The following is a 17,003-nucleotide window of genomic DNA, read 5'->3' on the forward strand; positions in this document are numbered from 1 at the left end:
TTTGCTTGTTCATTGTTTAATTAAAACAAAATGTTATTTTCAGATATTGAAGTTTAATATACTTGATTTATCTTTAAAGGGGTTTCCCCCCTAGCTAAATGTTGAACAAACTGAACATAATCAAATCTAAGTTTTACAAATTGATTTAAAACTCTGGCATCGATTAGGCTCTAGGGTGAAGGAATGACTAATTCAATCATCTCATTACAATACCATGAGCAGGAACAGGCACTCTCAGGCATCAAGTAGTCATTGGAGAGAAAAGTAAGGGTGGGGGACCTCACAAGGGACCTCATAATTTGATTTTATCACAATCATTGGGCCACGATTCTTCGATGTCGCAATTCGTTCGCTTGTCTCGACTTGTAGTCTTTCCAGTACACTAGCCATAATAAACATAAATCAATACATTTCAGTTTATTTCTAAGTGCAATTACAACAAATTAAACGTTTAAACCGGTTTGAATTATCAATATAAATTGTTTTTTGTTTTTTTTGTTTTTTTTCAATTTAGATCACTTTAATATTTAAACCTATTAAATATTGTGTGCTGTCTGTTGAGATATAAACTGAAGGTCAGGTAGATTTGGCCAGAATGTCATTGTCAAAAGAATCCAAATTCTTGACAGATCATGACAAAAAGAAAAAAGTGACCTTAAGCTGAATCAAGTTTTAACCTGCACCTCTAGAGAGAAAACCTTGGGCTAAATTGGAAAAACACTGTCATTCATAATTGTTGTCAATCTCATATCATAACGGATTGAAATAAGTGCTTTCCGGTCTTTTAAAAAGACAACAGATTTCTATTAAGGTTACATTGGGAAAACGTAAGTGCATTTTTGCTTGTATGTCCAAAACCATTTCGCATCCGTGTCATTTTTAGATTTCTTTCGCTATTCAAAAATAGCAGATCTACAAGGTCGTAGCGCAGAGCTTGTAGATCTGCTATTTTTGAAAAATATATATATTTATATTTTTTTCAAAAAACAGGAAATGGAAAAAGAGAACCTGTGTTCCAATGTAGATCAAATGTAAAAAAAAGCTATTATTTAGTCACAAGCTCTTGCTAATACTTTATTGGTTTCAAAACAACTTTCAAGAATAGGGAAAATAGCTGGTGTACAAGCTCGACGTCATGAGCTTGTCGATCGGCTATTTTCGCTACTACCGTGCGACAAGTATAAAATACAGCATTCATTGATAACATGGAGATACAAGGTTTCTGCCCTACAGTGACGATATGCATGTGGATACAAACATTAAGATAAATATGGTAGTGGTTCTTCCTATGATTATTTTTGTCGGGCAGAAACCTTGTATGTTCACACTTCCAAGTTAGTTTTTCTTGTTAATTTAATGCCCTCCTTCGTCATACAAAAATAGCCGATCCACAATGTGTTGTGAGCTTGTAGGTCTGCTTTTTTGTGCGTGTTTTGTTGTTGTGAAACTGCTTAAAAGTCTGTTTGTGGGTTTCAATATTTTATAAATATTGAACCAATGAACAGTATTCTTGTGACAAAATATGAACTACATTGGAACACGGGTATTTTTTTCCACCATTTCCTGAAAAGTGAACAGAGATACAAGGTAGTCATTTCGCTTCCTTCTTTTTTTTTTGGACAGAAAAATGTCGAGTGTCAAATGTCAAGACAGGGTCTCTGGCTTTGACCTTTGACCTGGGGACGCTGCGTTTATGTGGCGAGTGACCCACCGGCTTGTGCCGTGTGTCACACACAGTGGTGTAAAGTAATTAAGTACATTTACTTAAGTACTGTACTTAAGTACAATATTGAGGTATTTTTTTACTTTAGTGGAGTATGTCCAATTTTCAATACTTTTACTTCTACTCCACTACATCTCTGAGGAAAACATAGTACTTTTACTCCACTACAATTATTTGAAAACTTTAGCTACTAGTTACTTTGTAGATATAAATTATTACATTATAAAACATACATTAACCACTTTAGCCCTATTTTATACCTAGGCTATTTTCAAACATTTTAGTACTTCTACTTTTGGTACGTAAAGTACATTTTGATACCAATACTTTTGTACTTTTTACTCAAGTAAATTTTGATCACCAGACTTTTTACTTGTAACAGAGTACTTCTACATTGCAGTATTGGTACCTTTACTTAAGTAAAACATTCGAGTACTTTTTCCACCACTGGTCACGTCACACGGCACAAGCCAGCCAATCAGCTCCTGGCGCACCTCTTAATCCTATAATAAAAATAAAAAAAAGACGCAATGCCTGCATCTCTACACGGTTAGGGTTTGGGGATCCTTTGGGATTTTAACGATTCCTTAACGACTCACTCTTTTAACGGTCAGATTCCTTAACGGTTCCCTCTTAAACTATTCCTATATATATATATAAAAATAAAAACAAACTATGTAATTTTGGCCTTCATTAAAAATGTTTGATAAAAACACAAATTCAATCATACATACAGTATTGCATACATTATTATTGTAGTGGTTCTCAAAGTGAAGTCCAGGCTGGACCCCTATATGGGTTACTTGAGGGGTTTCCAAAAACTCTTGTGTACAAATGGAACCAAATGGACCCATTTATGGGTGGTCCTTGACAATTAAAACCCATTAAGACCTGGAATGCATCTGTGTCATTTTTAGATTTCTTTGGCTATTCAAAAATAGCAGATCTACAAGCTCATAGCGCGGCAAATCGTGAAAAATATTTTTTTCATTTCTTTTTTCAAAAAAAATTCAGGATTTAGAAAACATTTTAAGAATCGGACTCGGGCCTTAATGGGTTAAAAAAAAAGGTTTGAGAACCACCGGTATTGTGATTGTATAGCAGACATGAAGTCCTCCACATACCAGCTCTGACAGTGTGATAAAAAAAAACTGGTTACGGAAACGTTTCCTAATGTGACAGAATCCAGTTCCTTAATGTTGGATACGGTTTCCCCCGCGGTTCAGGATTCCCAGCGCCAACCCTATACACGATCTCTGATAAATCAGTAGCAGTGTGCTCATAGTAAGTAAGTAAGTATAGGCTGGAAAGGGGGCACGAAACAATGCTAGATGCAATTTCTCCCTATACACCCCAGTTATGGCTGTTGTTCCCTTCTCGGTGTGGAAGAGTGGGCACTAAGGCAGAATGGGCATCTCAATGTAAAATTGACTATTTGGTCTAAAATTTTAAAACATTTAAGTCATGTAAAGTATACATGATTAGAACATTATTAGAACACTTTCAGAACATGATTGGAACATTTCACAATGAATTGCTACAAAACCTGTAAATCCAATCATTTTCGGCATAGACAAGAAGTTGAAGGGTAAATTTCACGTTCAAATCATGTATACTTAACTTATTTTTTTTACCATTTTGGACAAAATAGCACATTTTACATCGAGGTGCCGACTCCTCCTTAGTGCCCACTCTTCTTGTATCCCTCTGTTTGCATCGATTCCCCGTCACAGATCGCTGGACTTGACTTTATGCTAGCCAGCAAGCGCTTGTGTTGGCTTGCTCTATTAGTAGCTAGCAGACTGAAGGGCTTTTGTTCTAGAGTAGACTGCAGGCAAATCCAATTTGTTTCTCAAATACACTCTTTAGTGCTACCGACTGTCAATAAAACAGATTTGTGTACTTTAGACATCGCCCGAACCCATTTGCATTGGTTGTAGGCAGTGGTAGTGACGTTAAAAAACATAGACCTAGGTCAGTGGTTCCCAAACTTGGGGGGTCCCCAGATGACTGACTTACCCCACCCCTCACGCCCCATGTCACGTAGGGCATGTCACCTGTGCTGTTGTCATCAGAAATGGGACGTCGCACGTCATGACACTGCTCTAAACAAAAAATGTCCTCCTTTCCTCGCTCATCTTCTCGTTTCCTACATGCTTCCTTGGTGGGAGGGACTACCATGCAAGGAAAGGATGCAAGTGTAGGAAATGGGGATTTAATCTAAGCACCTGAGACGCACAAGTGTACAAATGAAACCAAACGGACCCGTAACAGGTCCGTTTGGTTTCATTTGAACACTATCAGGAGTTACAAGGCCTCGTAAGGGTCCATTTGGAACGGAACCCCCTCAACGAACCCCCTGAGGGACCCTGAATCCCAACTTTGAGAACCACTGCCTTAAGCGCATACGCGTCGTGTCAAACCACATACTATGAAAGGCACATACGACGTACAAGTATCCTCAGTGTGAGGTTTGTCTCATTCACACACACGAAACACTAACACACACACACACACACACACACACACGCACACACACACCAGTGCTGTCCATAAGGTGCAGAAGCGGCTTGCATACATACTGTACATATATATCATCTATGTACACGTTAAAAAGAGCAGACGGGAGAAAAATAACTGAATACATGTTCACAGCAAGTCAGTGACCCAGTCCATCTGTTTCCCCCATCTTTCATTTCTCTCTCTCTCTCTTTCTGTCTGTCTGTCTCTCCGTCTCTTTTTCGCCGTCCATCGATCCAACTGTCTGTGTTTGTGTGTTCCTGAATATATAACATGGTCCTGAGAGTCTCCAGACAGGAAAGACAGACAAGCGACACAGACAGACAGACAGACAGACAGACAGACACCTGCCTTTTTTTTTTCACGACCAGGGAAACATTTAAGGTGTATATATTATTTGAGTCATCATTTTACCCTACCAAAAGAAAATGCCGCCTATGATTACCTTTTGTGTCTCGTTTTCCAATAATACAGATGATTCGCTACTTGGGGTATAGTTTCACAAAAGAAAATATTGCAATCAGTCGTCAACAACAACCACCACTGATTGCTTTTACGCATTATTCGGCATTCTGCACATTCCCCTTGGGACGAAAAGAACCAAGAGGAAGATGCAAAAAAAATGGTCACAGCAAAAGAAAATGATCCCAAATCGCAGAGTTCGTTGATTTTTATCCAGCGGCAGTGGAGGATTTGAAAGTTCTGGCCTTTTTCTGGATCCCCTTTAAGCCCTCCTAGCTGTTGTCTTGTTGGGCCCTGCTGCTGCTGCTGTAGGAAAAAAACAAAAAAAACGCCCACAAATCAAATCCTATGCTCTGAAGGACACAGTGTTGAATGAAGATCTGCCCTTTGTCTTCCACACGGAGGTCGGAGGTCAAGAGCATAGATATAGAAACCTAGATACCTCATTGGGCCTCTGCAGTTCATTGGAGAAGACCCTGTATCGCGGCCGTGATTTTTGGAGAAGGCAAAAGCTTCCTGACTACTGGCCAATCACAGCTCGTCTTTTCCGGGGACTTGGCAGAATCTAGTTGTATAAAAAAAAATATCCCGTTATATTTTTATACAACTAGATTCTGCCAAGTCCCGGGAAAAAGACGCGCTGTGATTGGCCAGTAGTCAGGAAGCTTGCCTTCTCCAAAAATGGCGCCACCCCCCCCGAGATACAGACGCGCCTCAGAGCCAGGAGGAGGCGTGTCTACCTTTATATATACGTCTATGGTCAAGAGGACAGGACGTCACGAGGTTCGGAGGTCAGGAGGTCACGACGTCAGAGGTCTTCATGATGACGCTGGCGCGCGTCTCGTGCGTCTCGCCCGTGGGGCTGGTGCTCACGGGCCCCGGGGGGCCGTACGGCGCGTTGCTGTGGATGTAGGCGGCCGACCAGCCCTCGCTGTGGTAGCTGATGAGCGGCGACGGGTCCCGCGTGCTGGTCACCCGGAAGTTGGGCTTGTTGTTGATGGACGCCGAGGTGACGAAGGTCGCCATGCCGGGGAGGGAGCAGGAAGGGACCCGGAGGACCGACGAGGCGTAGTCCCGCCTCCACGATCCACTGAAACCCTGTCGGTCAAAAAAAGAAAACGAAAAAAGAAAAAAACGATGTCATTTCACTTTATACAACCAGTGGTGGAAAAAGTACTCAAATGTTTTACTTAAGTAAAAGTATCAATACTGCAATGTAGAAGTACTCTGTTACAAGTGAATGTCCGGAATTAAAAATGTACTTGAGTAAAAGTACAAAAGTATTGGTATCAAAATGTACTTAAAAGTACCAAAAGTAAAAGTACTAAAATGTTTTTGAATAGCAGATCGACAAGGTCACAGCGCGGCGCGATGCGACGTGTTGTGAGCTTGTAGATCGGCTATTTTCAAATAGCCTAGGTATAAAATAGGGCTCAAATGATAGATTTTAACCAGATGAACCCTAGCGTCCTTACTGTGTGGGCATGTCATAATAATAGGCCAACATTCTTTGAAAATAGGGCGCCCAGGCACCTGAGTCTTTCGTGCATAAGCCGGTTTAGCCCGGAAGTGTTTTAAAATGTCATCTTCTCGTTCTATAACCATAAAAAGAAGAAAATATATAATGTGAACAGACACCAAACCAAGCATTATGAGCTGTGTTTTGGACTTTGACAGATTTTTTTATATCGTTTTGCTGTCGTTATACGTGGAGTCTCTGATTAATTCCATTCATCAAGTTTTTTCTCAATTTTTGGACTCTGTGATTCACCGCTCTTCTCCGTGAGTCAAAGACACCACCGGGTAGGTAAACGATAGAAATAAAGTAATTTCTTGGGTGAAGTATTCCTTTTAACCCATTAAGACCAGAAGAAGCATCTGTGTCACTTTTTCATTTGAGCTAAAAAGCATTATTTTACACTTTGGCTATTCAAAACTAGCAGATATACAAGCTTGTAGATCCGCTATTTTTGAAAAATCGAGAAAATGTGTGCAAATTAATATATTTATATTCTTTTAAAGTGAACATTTTTTAACTCAAATCTTTGCGTCTGGGGGTCCCTGGAACAACATATTTTGAGATGGGGGTCCGCGGTCAAATAAATATCATGTTGGGGGTCCTTGACATGAAAAAGTTTGAGCACCACTGATATAGAAACATAGGTTTTTCAGAAAACTGTTGGGATTTAGAAGACGTTTTGTAGAAATCGGCTTCAGGTCTTAATGGGTTAACATTACACCCCTCCCCCCCCCCCCCGAACATGCATACGGAGCGATATGGACTCTCTTTCATGCCAACTGCCATCAGACTGTATAATGCTTAACCGATTAAGACCTGGAACGCATCTGTGTCACTTTAGATTTCTTTGGCTATTCAAAAATAGCAGATATACAGATACATATGGTCCTGCGTCGGCCCTGGTCTGGTGTGATTATGTCCTTATCTGTGTTTGATGTGTCTCTGTTTGTATGTAGATTACTTATATATTTGTTACACTGTGCCGCTGTAACGCCACAATTTCCCTTCAGGGATTAATAAAGTATATCTATATATATGTATTATATATTATATATAAGTATATCTAATGTATAAATAAACATTAGAAGATCCATCTTGAAATAAAAAACAGAAACCTTGCCAACGCCCATACAGTGTTTTTTGCCCGGCAACCGTGATCTGCAACAGCTGTCGATCTCAAAGATACCTTTATTTTGAGGTCAGCGTTTTCTTTTCAGATTATTATTCACTACATCCTAGTACTTGTATAATATACAAAGGAAACATGCAGACTGTTAATGGTTGACAAGCACATCCCCTCCCTTTTCTAAAGGTACAGTACCACACACACACACACACACACACACACACACACACACACACACACACACACACACACACACACACACACACACACACACACACACACACACACACACACACACACACACACACACACACACACACACACACACACACACACACACACACACACACACACACACACACACACACACACACACACACACACAGGTTGAATCATTAACCTATCTGAAAGATAAACAGGTTTATACCTGCAGACAAATAGGCCAAATGTTACTGTAACTGAAATTCACCACAGGCTGTTTGTGGAGAGTGTACGTGAGTGTGTGCGTGTGTGCGTGTCAGTGTTGATTTTGACAGCATATTTTGATTTAGTTTTAGTCAGTCTTTTGAATAAAGTTCCATTTAGTTTCAGTCATATTTTAGTCATCTGAAAAGTTTTAGTTTTTGTCTAGTTTTAGTCGACTAAATATCATAAGATTTTAGTCGACTAAATCTACAGTTGATTTAGTCGACTAAAATGTATTTTGTCGGTGCCTTGATGGCGTCGTAATGGCTGATTTTACAATTGGTTGCATGCTGAAAATAGCCGATCTACAAGCTCACAACGCGTCGCAGCGCGACGCGTTGTGAGCTTGTAGATCGGCTATTTTCAGAGCGCAACACCAGAGCGCAACCAAACATAAAATGACTTGTCTTTTAGTTATTTGTTATTTGTTGACGAAATTGTCAATATATTTAGTCTTAGTTTTAGTCATCATAGCTTAGTTTTTATTTAGTTTTTATTTAGTTTTCGTCAGTGAAAAAATGTAGTCATTTTTCGTCATTGTTTTAGTCGACGAAATCAACACTGGTGCGTGTCTGTGCGTGTGTTGCAAATCTCACCTCTTTGGTGTCTTCTGCGTCACTGTGCAAACTGTCTGTGTCACTATCTGGAGACGTCAAATCAAGGGACAGAGAGGGAGAGAGAGAGACAGACGGAGAGAGAGACACAGAGAGGGACACGGGGAGAGAGACGGAGAGGGAGACATTAGTGAGGGACGACGGACTCTGAGCTAACTGGTAGCACAAGAGAGACAGCAATACAATTCAAACTCTTTTCAAAGGGGTCTCATTGACCACTTAAAATTTGAAAAATAGCAAATCCACAAGCTACAGCGCTACTCAACCCACGGCCCGCGGCCCTCTGCGGCCCTGCATGGTAAAAAAAAAATTATTAATTTTTTTTCAAAAACAAACAGACATATACAGGTGCGTCAATTGTTACAGGTATAATGCATAGTTTTCTATGCATTTCGGGGTTTTTTGGGGGTTTGACCCCCAATTTTTTTCGTATGGCAACCTTGCCATACCTTAGCTTTTGCTGAACTGGTGCCACTGGATATACACACAAAATAAACAGCTACAGTGAAAAGAATATGATGTCAAAATGTAAATTTTCTTATAACAATAACAATGTGTAGTGTGTTACAAAATCGAAAAATCCAAAATAGGACCGACATTTTTAGCTTGCAGCCCCTTGGACTTTTGGTATTTTTCTGAGTGGCCCCTGAGCCATCTTAAGTTGAGTAGCCCTGAGCTACACAATGCCCCCTGTTGTGAGCTTGTAGATCAGATGTTTTTTGAAAATGTATGAAACATTTCCCCCCCTATATTGCTCATGCTCAAAATAGGTCAACACCAGGTTGAAAGTGGTGAACAGATACTGTATGTCAACATGAATTAAACATTTTTGCAGAAAAAATACACAAAACCCGACAGATCATACAGTAGCACAAACACACGAACGACGTTACAAAAGTGAAAGGAACCAGCCGAATCATCCGTTATGAGCTTATCGGCTACAGTTGCGAGGGCACGTTGTTGTTGGCATGCCACCGCGGTCCCTTGTGGCTCTCGTTGCGTTGGTGAGGTGGTTGCCTCGAGGCTACAACACGATGATGGGAGCTGGGTGGCTGCCTGGACTTGTTGATTTGGCCGTTATATACGGTAAGAAACGCAATGTTTAGCCCTTTAAGACCGGGAACGCATCTGTGTCACGTTTTGATTTGAGCTAAAAAAGCATTATTTTACACTTTGGCTATTTTTGAAAAATCGTTTGTTTTAAAACAAACATTTGAACTAAAATCTTTGCTACTGGGGGTCCCTGGAACATTATTTTACACGTTGGCTATTCAAAAATAGCAGATATACAAGCTCATAGTGCCACGCTATGAGCATGTAGATTTGCTATTTTTGAAACATCGTGAAAATGTGTGCAAATCTTTGAATATATATATATTCTTTTAAAGCGAACACTTAACGAAAATCTTTGCTTCTGGGAGGGTCCCTGGAACAAAATATTTTCAGATGGGGGTCCGCGGCCAAATTCATATAATTTTGGGGGTTGACATTGACATTTGAGAACCACTGATATAGAAACATACGTTTTTCAGAAAAAACGTTTAGGATTTAGAAGACATTTTGCAGAATCGGAACCTCAGGCCTCAATGGGTTAATTCTCCCCTAAAAGGTGCTCAGGGGGCAAAGGACGATAAAGAACAAAAAGGTTTGTGGGGGGAAAAAAATAAAAGACTCAAGTCAAAGTAACCTTGACTCCAAGCCAACTACGGTCATACCATCCGTTCATAGTGCAGAGAGAGAGAGCGAGAGAGAGAGAGAGAGAGAGAGAGAGAGAGAGAAACAGCTGGGAAGAGTGAACTGACTCAGCCAGTCCTACGAGAACAACAGGTAGAATTTCATGAAACGTGGTCGTGGCAATGATCAGTAGGCTGCCCCCCCCCCTCCCGAAGAGATGATTCACTTTTGTGTTGAAAATGTTACATTACAGAGTGAAGAAGTCAGCCTAGTCTGTCCGAAAAGTTGGTGTGTTTCCAGTCTCTGTGTCAAAAATTAAATATCGTCAGCCACGTGTGTGCGGCTATACTCCTTTATGCTTTGGGTAAAGTGCAGTCCATTGATCTCTAGCCAATAAAAAGAAGACAATGACAGTGATGGCTAGATAACGATCTAATCACCTGACGGGAATTCACTGGTCACAGTGTGTGTGTGTGTGCGTGTGCGTGTGCGTGTGTGAGAGAGTGTGTGAGAGTGCGAGTGTGTGCGTAAATAGAACTGAGAATAGAAGCAGACTTCCTCAAAACCTTTCCAACTGTTGCACGCGTCCATTAATCACATGTACGTACACACACACACAAACACACACACACACAATGCATGCACACGCACACAAACGCACGCATGCGCACCACCAAGGTTATTATTATGGTTAACTAAACACACACACACACACAAATTAAATATGCCATTATGGTGCTGCCTGACACTTCCTCAGTCCAAGACTTATAGTCATATAGTGGCTGCATTCATTCAATCTCTGACCCAAGAAACACAGTTATGTAAGAAGAACCATAAACAACTATTCCAGGTATATGACCAGCAGTAAATCCATCTCGGCTCATAACAGCGCGCACACACACACACACACAGACATTTGTATTACTATACGTGTGAGGACATTTTAGGAAGCCAATTTTATGATTGATTTATGATTTTTGTGGGGCATTTTTAACCGCAAGTCTAAAGCCGAAAAATAGCAGATCTACAAGCTCACAACGTGTCGCGCTGCGACACGTTGTGAGCTTTTAGATCGGCTATTTTCCGGTGTTTGACATCGCCGCACAATTAAGTATAAAATAGGGGAAAATCTAACCCCAACTCCCTAAAATTAACCTCTAAATGTCTAATCATAAACCTAACCTCAACCTTTTCCTAATGGTAAATCTCCAAAAATTATTGCAACCATAAAACTTTTTTTTTTCTCCTGAGGACCAGGACAATGGTCCTCACAACGTCTATTCCTCAAATTCTACTATACTTGTGGGGACGTTTGGTCCTCACAAGTATAGTAATACACACACACACACACACACACACACACACACACACACGCTCGACACCAGCATGCAACTAAGTGTAAATCAAGCATAACTCTATCTCTTAATCTTTACACCCAACTTCTAAAAGGTCTAATCCTAATCCCAACGCCAGCCTGCATCGTTCTCTGATTGTAAACATATCTCTGTTTTTTTAACCGTAAAACTACTTCTATTTCTCAAAATTCTACTATACTTGTGGGGACATAATGGTCCTCACAAGTATAGTCACACACACACGCACACACACACACACACACACACACAAAAAATGAGTCACACGTAGCTGTATCTACGTGTTGTGTACTTTACAACATGTAATAAAGATGAAATCTCTAGATGCTGTAGCGACATGTTGAGAGTAAAACATACTGGTCCTCACCAATTCATGTACTGTATGTAGTAGGGTAGCATTGTAGATCAGCTATTTTCACACTATTTGAAATTACGAACATCCCATTTGTACACTCTCAAGAGTTACAGACCTTTAAGGGGTCCATTTGGTTCCTAACTATCGAACATTCAGCTGGGGGACCCCCTGGAACCCTTTCAAGGACCCCCCAAGGGCAGTGGTTCTCAACATCGGCTCCAGAGACCACCACGGGGTCCAAATAGACCCTTAGGGACCGTGTCCACAGAGAATGTCCTTTTAACCCATTAAGACCTGGAACGCATCTGTGTCACTTTTTGATTTGAGCTAAAAAAAAAAAGCTTTATTTTACACTTTAGCTATTCAAAAATAGCAGATCTACAAGCTCATAGCGCGGCACCGAGTGCCGCGCTATGAGCTTGTAGCTCTGCTATTTTTGAAAAATCGTGAAAATGTGTGCAAATCTGAATTTGTATATTTTTAAAGCGAAAGTTTTTAACTAAAATCTTTGCTTCTGGGGGGGGGGTCCCTGGAACAAAATATTTTGAGATGGGGGTCCGCGGCCAAATACATATCATGTTGGGGGTCCTTGACATGAAAAGGTTTGAGCACCACTGATATAGAAACATAAGTTTTTCAGAAAACTGTTGGGATTTAGAAGACATTTGTAGAATCGGCTTCAGGTCTTAAAGGGTTAAGCCGAGTAGCGCTTTGGATATCATCCACAGTGCATTGTTGTGACGTATACGCCCCGCACTGTCCCAACCTATCAACCATTGAGGCGCTCACTGCTCAAACGTCCTGTCATGTACGATATATATCAGCACAAATAGCTTAGCTGAAACAATGTAAACATGGACTGGTCGTTTCATCCTTGTACGTGATAACCCGATAATTTACAACCACGAGACGTGGTTGTAAATTATCGGGCGGCCATAGCTGAGTGGTTAGTGAGCCCGCCTAGGGAACCAGCTGGCCCTGGTTGCCCCAGGTTCGATTCCAGGCTATCCCAGCATATGTGCCGATGATATGAAATTTGTCCCTGAGCAAGACTCTTAACCCCAATTGCTCACAGGTTCTCATTGGAAACAAGACCGCAAGGACTTTCATGAACGACCTGTTAAAAAGGAATTATCCTTATCACGTACAAGGATTAAACGACCGGCGCTCCTTTCTAAAAAAATGAGTTTCCAGCTTGTTGAAGCACCCCGGGCTCTGCACCAAAAAGAAAAAAAAACGCTGGGCGGGCGGCGGGAGTGCTGAAGCTCCATGAAGCTCGGCGCTGCACCAGCATGTCTTTACCATAGTGGAAGACTGACACTGCCAACTCAAAAGGCGTTCTCTGTGGAGTTACAGTTAGCTTATTTGCACACTCTGAGTTTAAGGCCTTTGCAGACAGGGTGCGATTAGTCAATCAGTTTTTGCCGCATGCGAAAAGACGCACGAATCGAACTGGGTTCGATTGGGAAGAAAACGCATCGCCGCATCGCAGCACGGTAAATTCGGAGCCGGTGTGCATGAGGTCATTGAGAACCATGTGTTCATTTTAAAAATGATATTGTCCGTTTTTTCCGTGCGAAAAATCGCACCCTGTCTGCAAAGGCCTTTATAGTAACAGTGAGAATTTTACAATTTGGGTCCGAAAGATAAAAAGTGTTACGGACCCGTAGGGCCAGTGCTTCTCAGAGTGGGGTCCGCGGACCCCCCAGTGGTCCTTCAGGGGGTTCCAGGGGGTCCCCGGCTAAATGTGTTAATGCAGCATCACTTATCATTTTAACCCCTTTATGCATATTTTATACGTCGTTGGCTATACAAAAAACAGCAGACATACAAGCTCTTGTACATATGCTATTTTTTTAAATATTTAAATCATTTAATTTTGTTTTAACAAATTCTTCTCTTCTGGGGGGTCCTTGGCTCAAAAAAAGTGAGAGAACTACTGATTTAGAAGGCATTTATAGAATCGACCTCAGGTCTTAATGGGCTAACAGTGATATTTCAATTTTTGGGGGGCGGCAGTGGCTCAGGGGTAGAGTGGCCGGGTAGAGTGAACTGGAAACCGCAAGGTTCCCAGTTCGATCCCGGGCTGGGGCGCTCCCCCAGTGTTAGTGTCAAAGTGTACTTGAGCAAGACGCTGCACCCCTAATTGCTCCCGATGAGCAGGTTGGTGCCTTGCAAAGTTTCCTCCGCCATCGGTGTATGAATGTGTGTGTGAATGGGTGAATGTAATGCACAATCTATGTAAAGCACTTTGGATAAAAGCGCTATATAAATGCACCATTTTTTACAGTTTAGATGTGGGTCCCAACGAAGAAACAAAAATGTTACGGAACCGTAAGGTGTGTGTGTGTGTGTGTGTGTGTGTGTGTGTGTGTGTGTGTGTCTCTCTCACCACAGTATGATGACACAGGGGAGATCTGGAGCGGGTAGATGTGGGAGGAGCTAACGGTCTGTTCTTCGTTCTCAGTGGTCACCTCTATGGTCTGACAGACGAATGGCAGCTGCTCACTGTTGATCACTAGATCATCTGCCAGACAGCGCAGGGCTGGACACGCACAAACAATTTCAGCATGACATTATTATAGGAAAATAATAATCAAAAACTTTCAAAACTAGTGAAAATAGCACTCTACAAGTTCACAACACGTCAGACGCAATGCATTACGACCAGGTAGATCTGCTATTCTTTACTATTTTTGCACGACACCTGTGCGTGACAAAGTATTAATCGATTCGCTGATATACAGTGGTGGAAAAAGTACTCAAATGTTTTACTTGAGTAAAAGTATCAATACTGCAATGTAGAAGTACTCCGTTTCAAGTGAAAGTCCGGAATTCAAAATTTACTTGAGTAAAAGTACAAAAGTATTGGCATCAAAATGTACTTAAAGTACCAAAAGTAAAAGTACTAAAATGTTTGAAAATAGCAGATCTATAAGCTCACAACACGTCGCTATTTTCAAATAGCCTATGTATGAAATAGGGCTAAAGTGGTTCATGTAACTAGTAACTAAAGTTTTCAAATAATTGTAGTGGAGTAAAAGTACAATATTTGCCTCTGAGATGCAGTGGAGTTTAAGTAAAAGTATAGACAATTGGAAATACTCCAGTAAAGTAAAAGTACCTCAACATTGTACAGCAAGGACAGTACTTAAGTAGAGTAAATGTACTTCAAAGTACCTGAGGTGCTGTCCGAGACCTGGTGCTCAGAGTCTTCCTGTTTCACGTAGCCAAGAGGTAGCAGGTGAGAAGACTGGAACCAATCTAGGGAGGGGGAGGAAGGCGGTACCTGGAAGGGGAGGTGGGAGGGGGGGGTAGAGAGAGATACATTGAGATGAAGTGGGACAGATGGCTTATACCTGATTTATACTTGTACGAAGTATTATGATCATCACACGGTTTGAAGTTCAAACCGTGTATATATATATATATATATATATATATATATATATAATATATATGTATAATGGATAATCCGAAACAAGCCCTATCCTTTTAGCATAGCTTGTGACTGTCCTACCGTACTGTGATCAGACCAAGCCCCCAGAACCCAGTGGTTGCATTGATTGAAGCGCATTGGACCTGCTGGCCATTCAGAGGTACTGCAGCTTAACCCATTGAGACCTGGAACGCATCTGTGTCACTTTTTGATTTGAGCAAAAAAAAAAGCATTATTCTACACTTTGGCTATTAACAAAAAGCAGATATACAAGCTCATAGCGCGGCACCGAGTGCCGCGCTACGAGCTTGTAGATCTGCTATTTTTGAAAATGTTTGAAAATGTGTGCAAATCTTTGAATACACATTCTTTTAAAGCGAACATTTTTAACTCAAATCTTTGCATCTGGTGGTCCCTGGAACAAAATATTTTGACGTGGGGGTCGGCGGCCAAATACATATCATTGTGGGGGTCCCTTGACATGAAAAGGTTTGATGAGGCACCACTGATATAGAAACATACGTTTTTTCAGAAAACTGGGATTTGGAAGACATTTTGTAGAATCAGCTTCAGGTCTTAATGGCTTAAAACAGTTGGGGCCACTGTACACGAACGAGCGGAAACGCTCGGTTTCGACCGATGGGCTCGACTCACGAGCTTTGCGCACGGGGCTGCGCACCTCTGTGACGCAAAACCTGTGTCGCAGAATCCCCCCAAATACAGGCCTCGACCGTCACATTTCCCAACCCGGAAGAAGGGGGTGATTTCGCCTCATCATGCGCTTGGTGAGCACCTCAATGCATGTGGATGGGAGGGGATTTCCCGGTGCCCTCTCTATTATTTTTTTTAACTCTATGTATCAAACTCGTTAATAAAGTATCCAATCAATTATATACAGCGCTTGTCTGTCTGTCTGTCTGTCTGTCTTGTTTAAGACCTGAGACCCGATTCTTAAAAATGTTTTCTAAATCCTAACCGTTTTTTGGGAAAAAAAACAAACAAACAAGATTTTTCAAAAATAGCAGATCTACAAGCTCATAGCGCGGCACTCGGTGCCGCGCTATGAGCTTGTATATCTGCTATTTTCGAATAGCCAAAGAAATCTAAAGTGACACAGATGCGTTCCAGGTCTTAATGGGTTAAAATGCCCTGTTTGTGTCATGTTCATACCAATAAAGCATTGTGTATGTCATGAAAAAAACACTTTTTTTATGGTCAACACTGGTGGTCTGGTAAGGTGCTACACATTAAAATCCTTAGCGTTGATATAACAGTGTTGGCATTTGGTACAAATAGAACGAAATGGACCTTTCAAAAGGTCCATTAGGTGAAGAACATGTGGGAAAGAGACATTTGGAGAGACATGAATCGTCTCTGTCGGGTGGAAACCAAAACTATGTCCAAAACTATTAGTTTTCAGGATTCAAATTCAGGATCCAAATTCTAAAACGGCAAAAGTAGCAGATCTACAAGCTCAAAACACGTCTCTTCGCGTTGCGTTTCGAGCTTGTAGATCTGTTACTTTTGATGCTTTTGTGTGACGCTGTAGTATGATCAAGTAGGCCAAGGACCCCCTAGCTGAGAGAGAGATGAAGCAGGGACCCCCTCTATATTGTATAAAATTGTGTTTCAGATTTAACTTTTTTGTTTACTTGGTCTGCTCTTTTTTCCCTCTACATCTATACCTCTTTGCCAAAAATAGCCGATCTACAAGCTCACAACGCCTGAGAGGC

General features: G+C 41.2%; 1 protein-coding gene across 4 annotated transcripts in view; it reads right to left on the reverse strand.

Moving 5' to 3' along the window:
- Window positions 1-1,480: 1,480 nt before the first annotated feature.
- Window positions 1,481-17,003, reverse strand: part of irf2b (interferon regulatory factor 2b) — a 29,455-nt gene continuing 13,932 nt past the window's right edge. For 3 of the 4 annotated variants that reach the window (XM_080415325.1, XM_080415324.1, XM_080415323.1), the window contains exons 6-9: window positions 15,012-15,120; window positions 14,224-14,376; window positions 8,412-8,458; window positions 5,337-5,803 (exon numbers count right to left, since the gene is read on the reverse strand). In XM_080415325.1, coding sequence (XP_080271451.1) covers window positions 5,498-5,803; window positions 8,412-8,458; window positions 14,224-14,376; window positions 15,012-15,120 — 615 coding nt within the window. In that variant the 3' untranslated portion in view covers window positions 5,337-5,497. Of the gene's footprint in view, window positions 5,012-5,336; window positions 5,804-8,411; window positions 8,459-14,223; window positions 14,377-15,011; window positions 15,121-17,003 lie in introns of those variants that run through there. The other variant, XR_013932201.1, reaches the window with a different exon arrangement.

The sequence above is a fragment of the Gymnoscopelus braueri genome (genome assembly GCF_963280865.1).
Source record: "Gymnoscopelus braueri genome assembly, chromosome: 20".
In the NCBI taxonomy this organism is placed as follows: Eukaryota; Metazoa; Chordata; class Actinopteri; order Myctophiformes; family Myctophidae; genus Gymnoscopelus; species Gymnoscopelus braueri.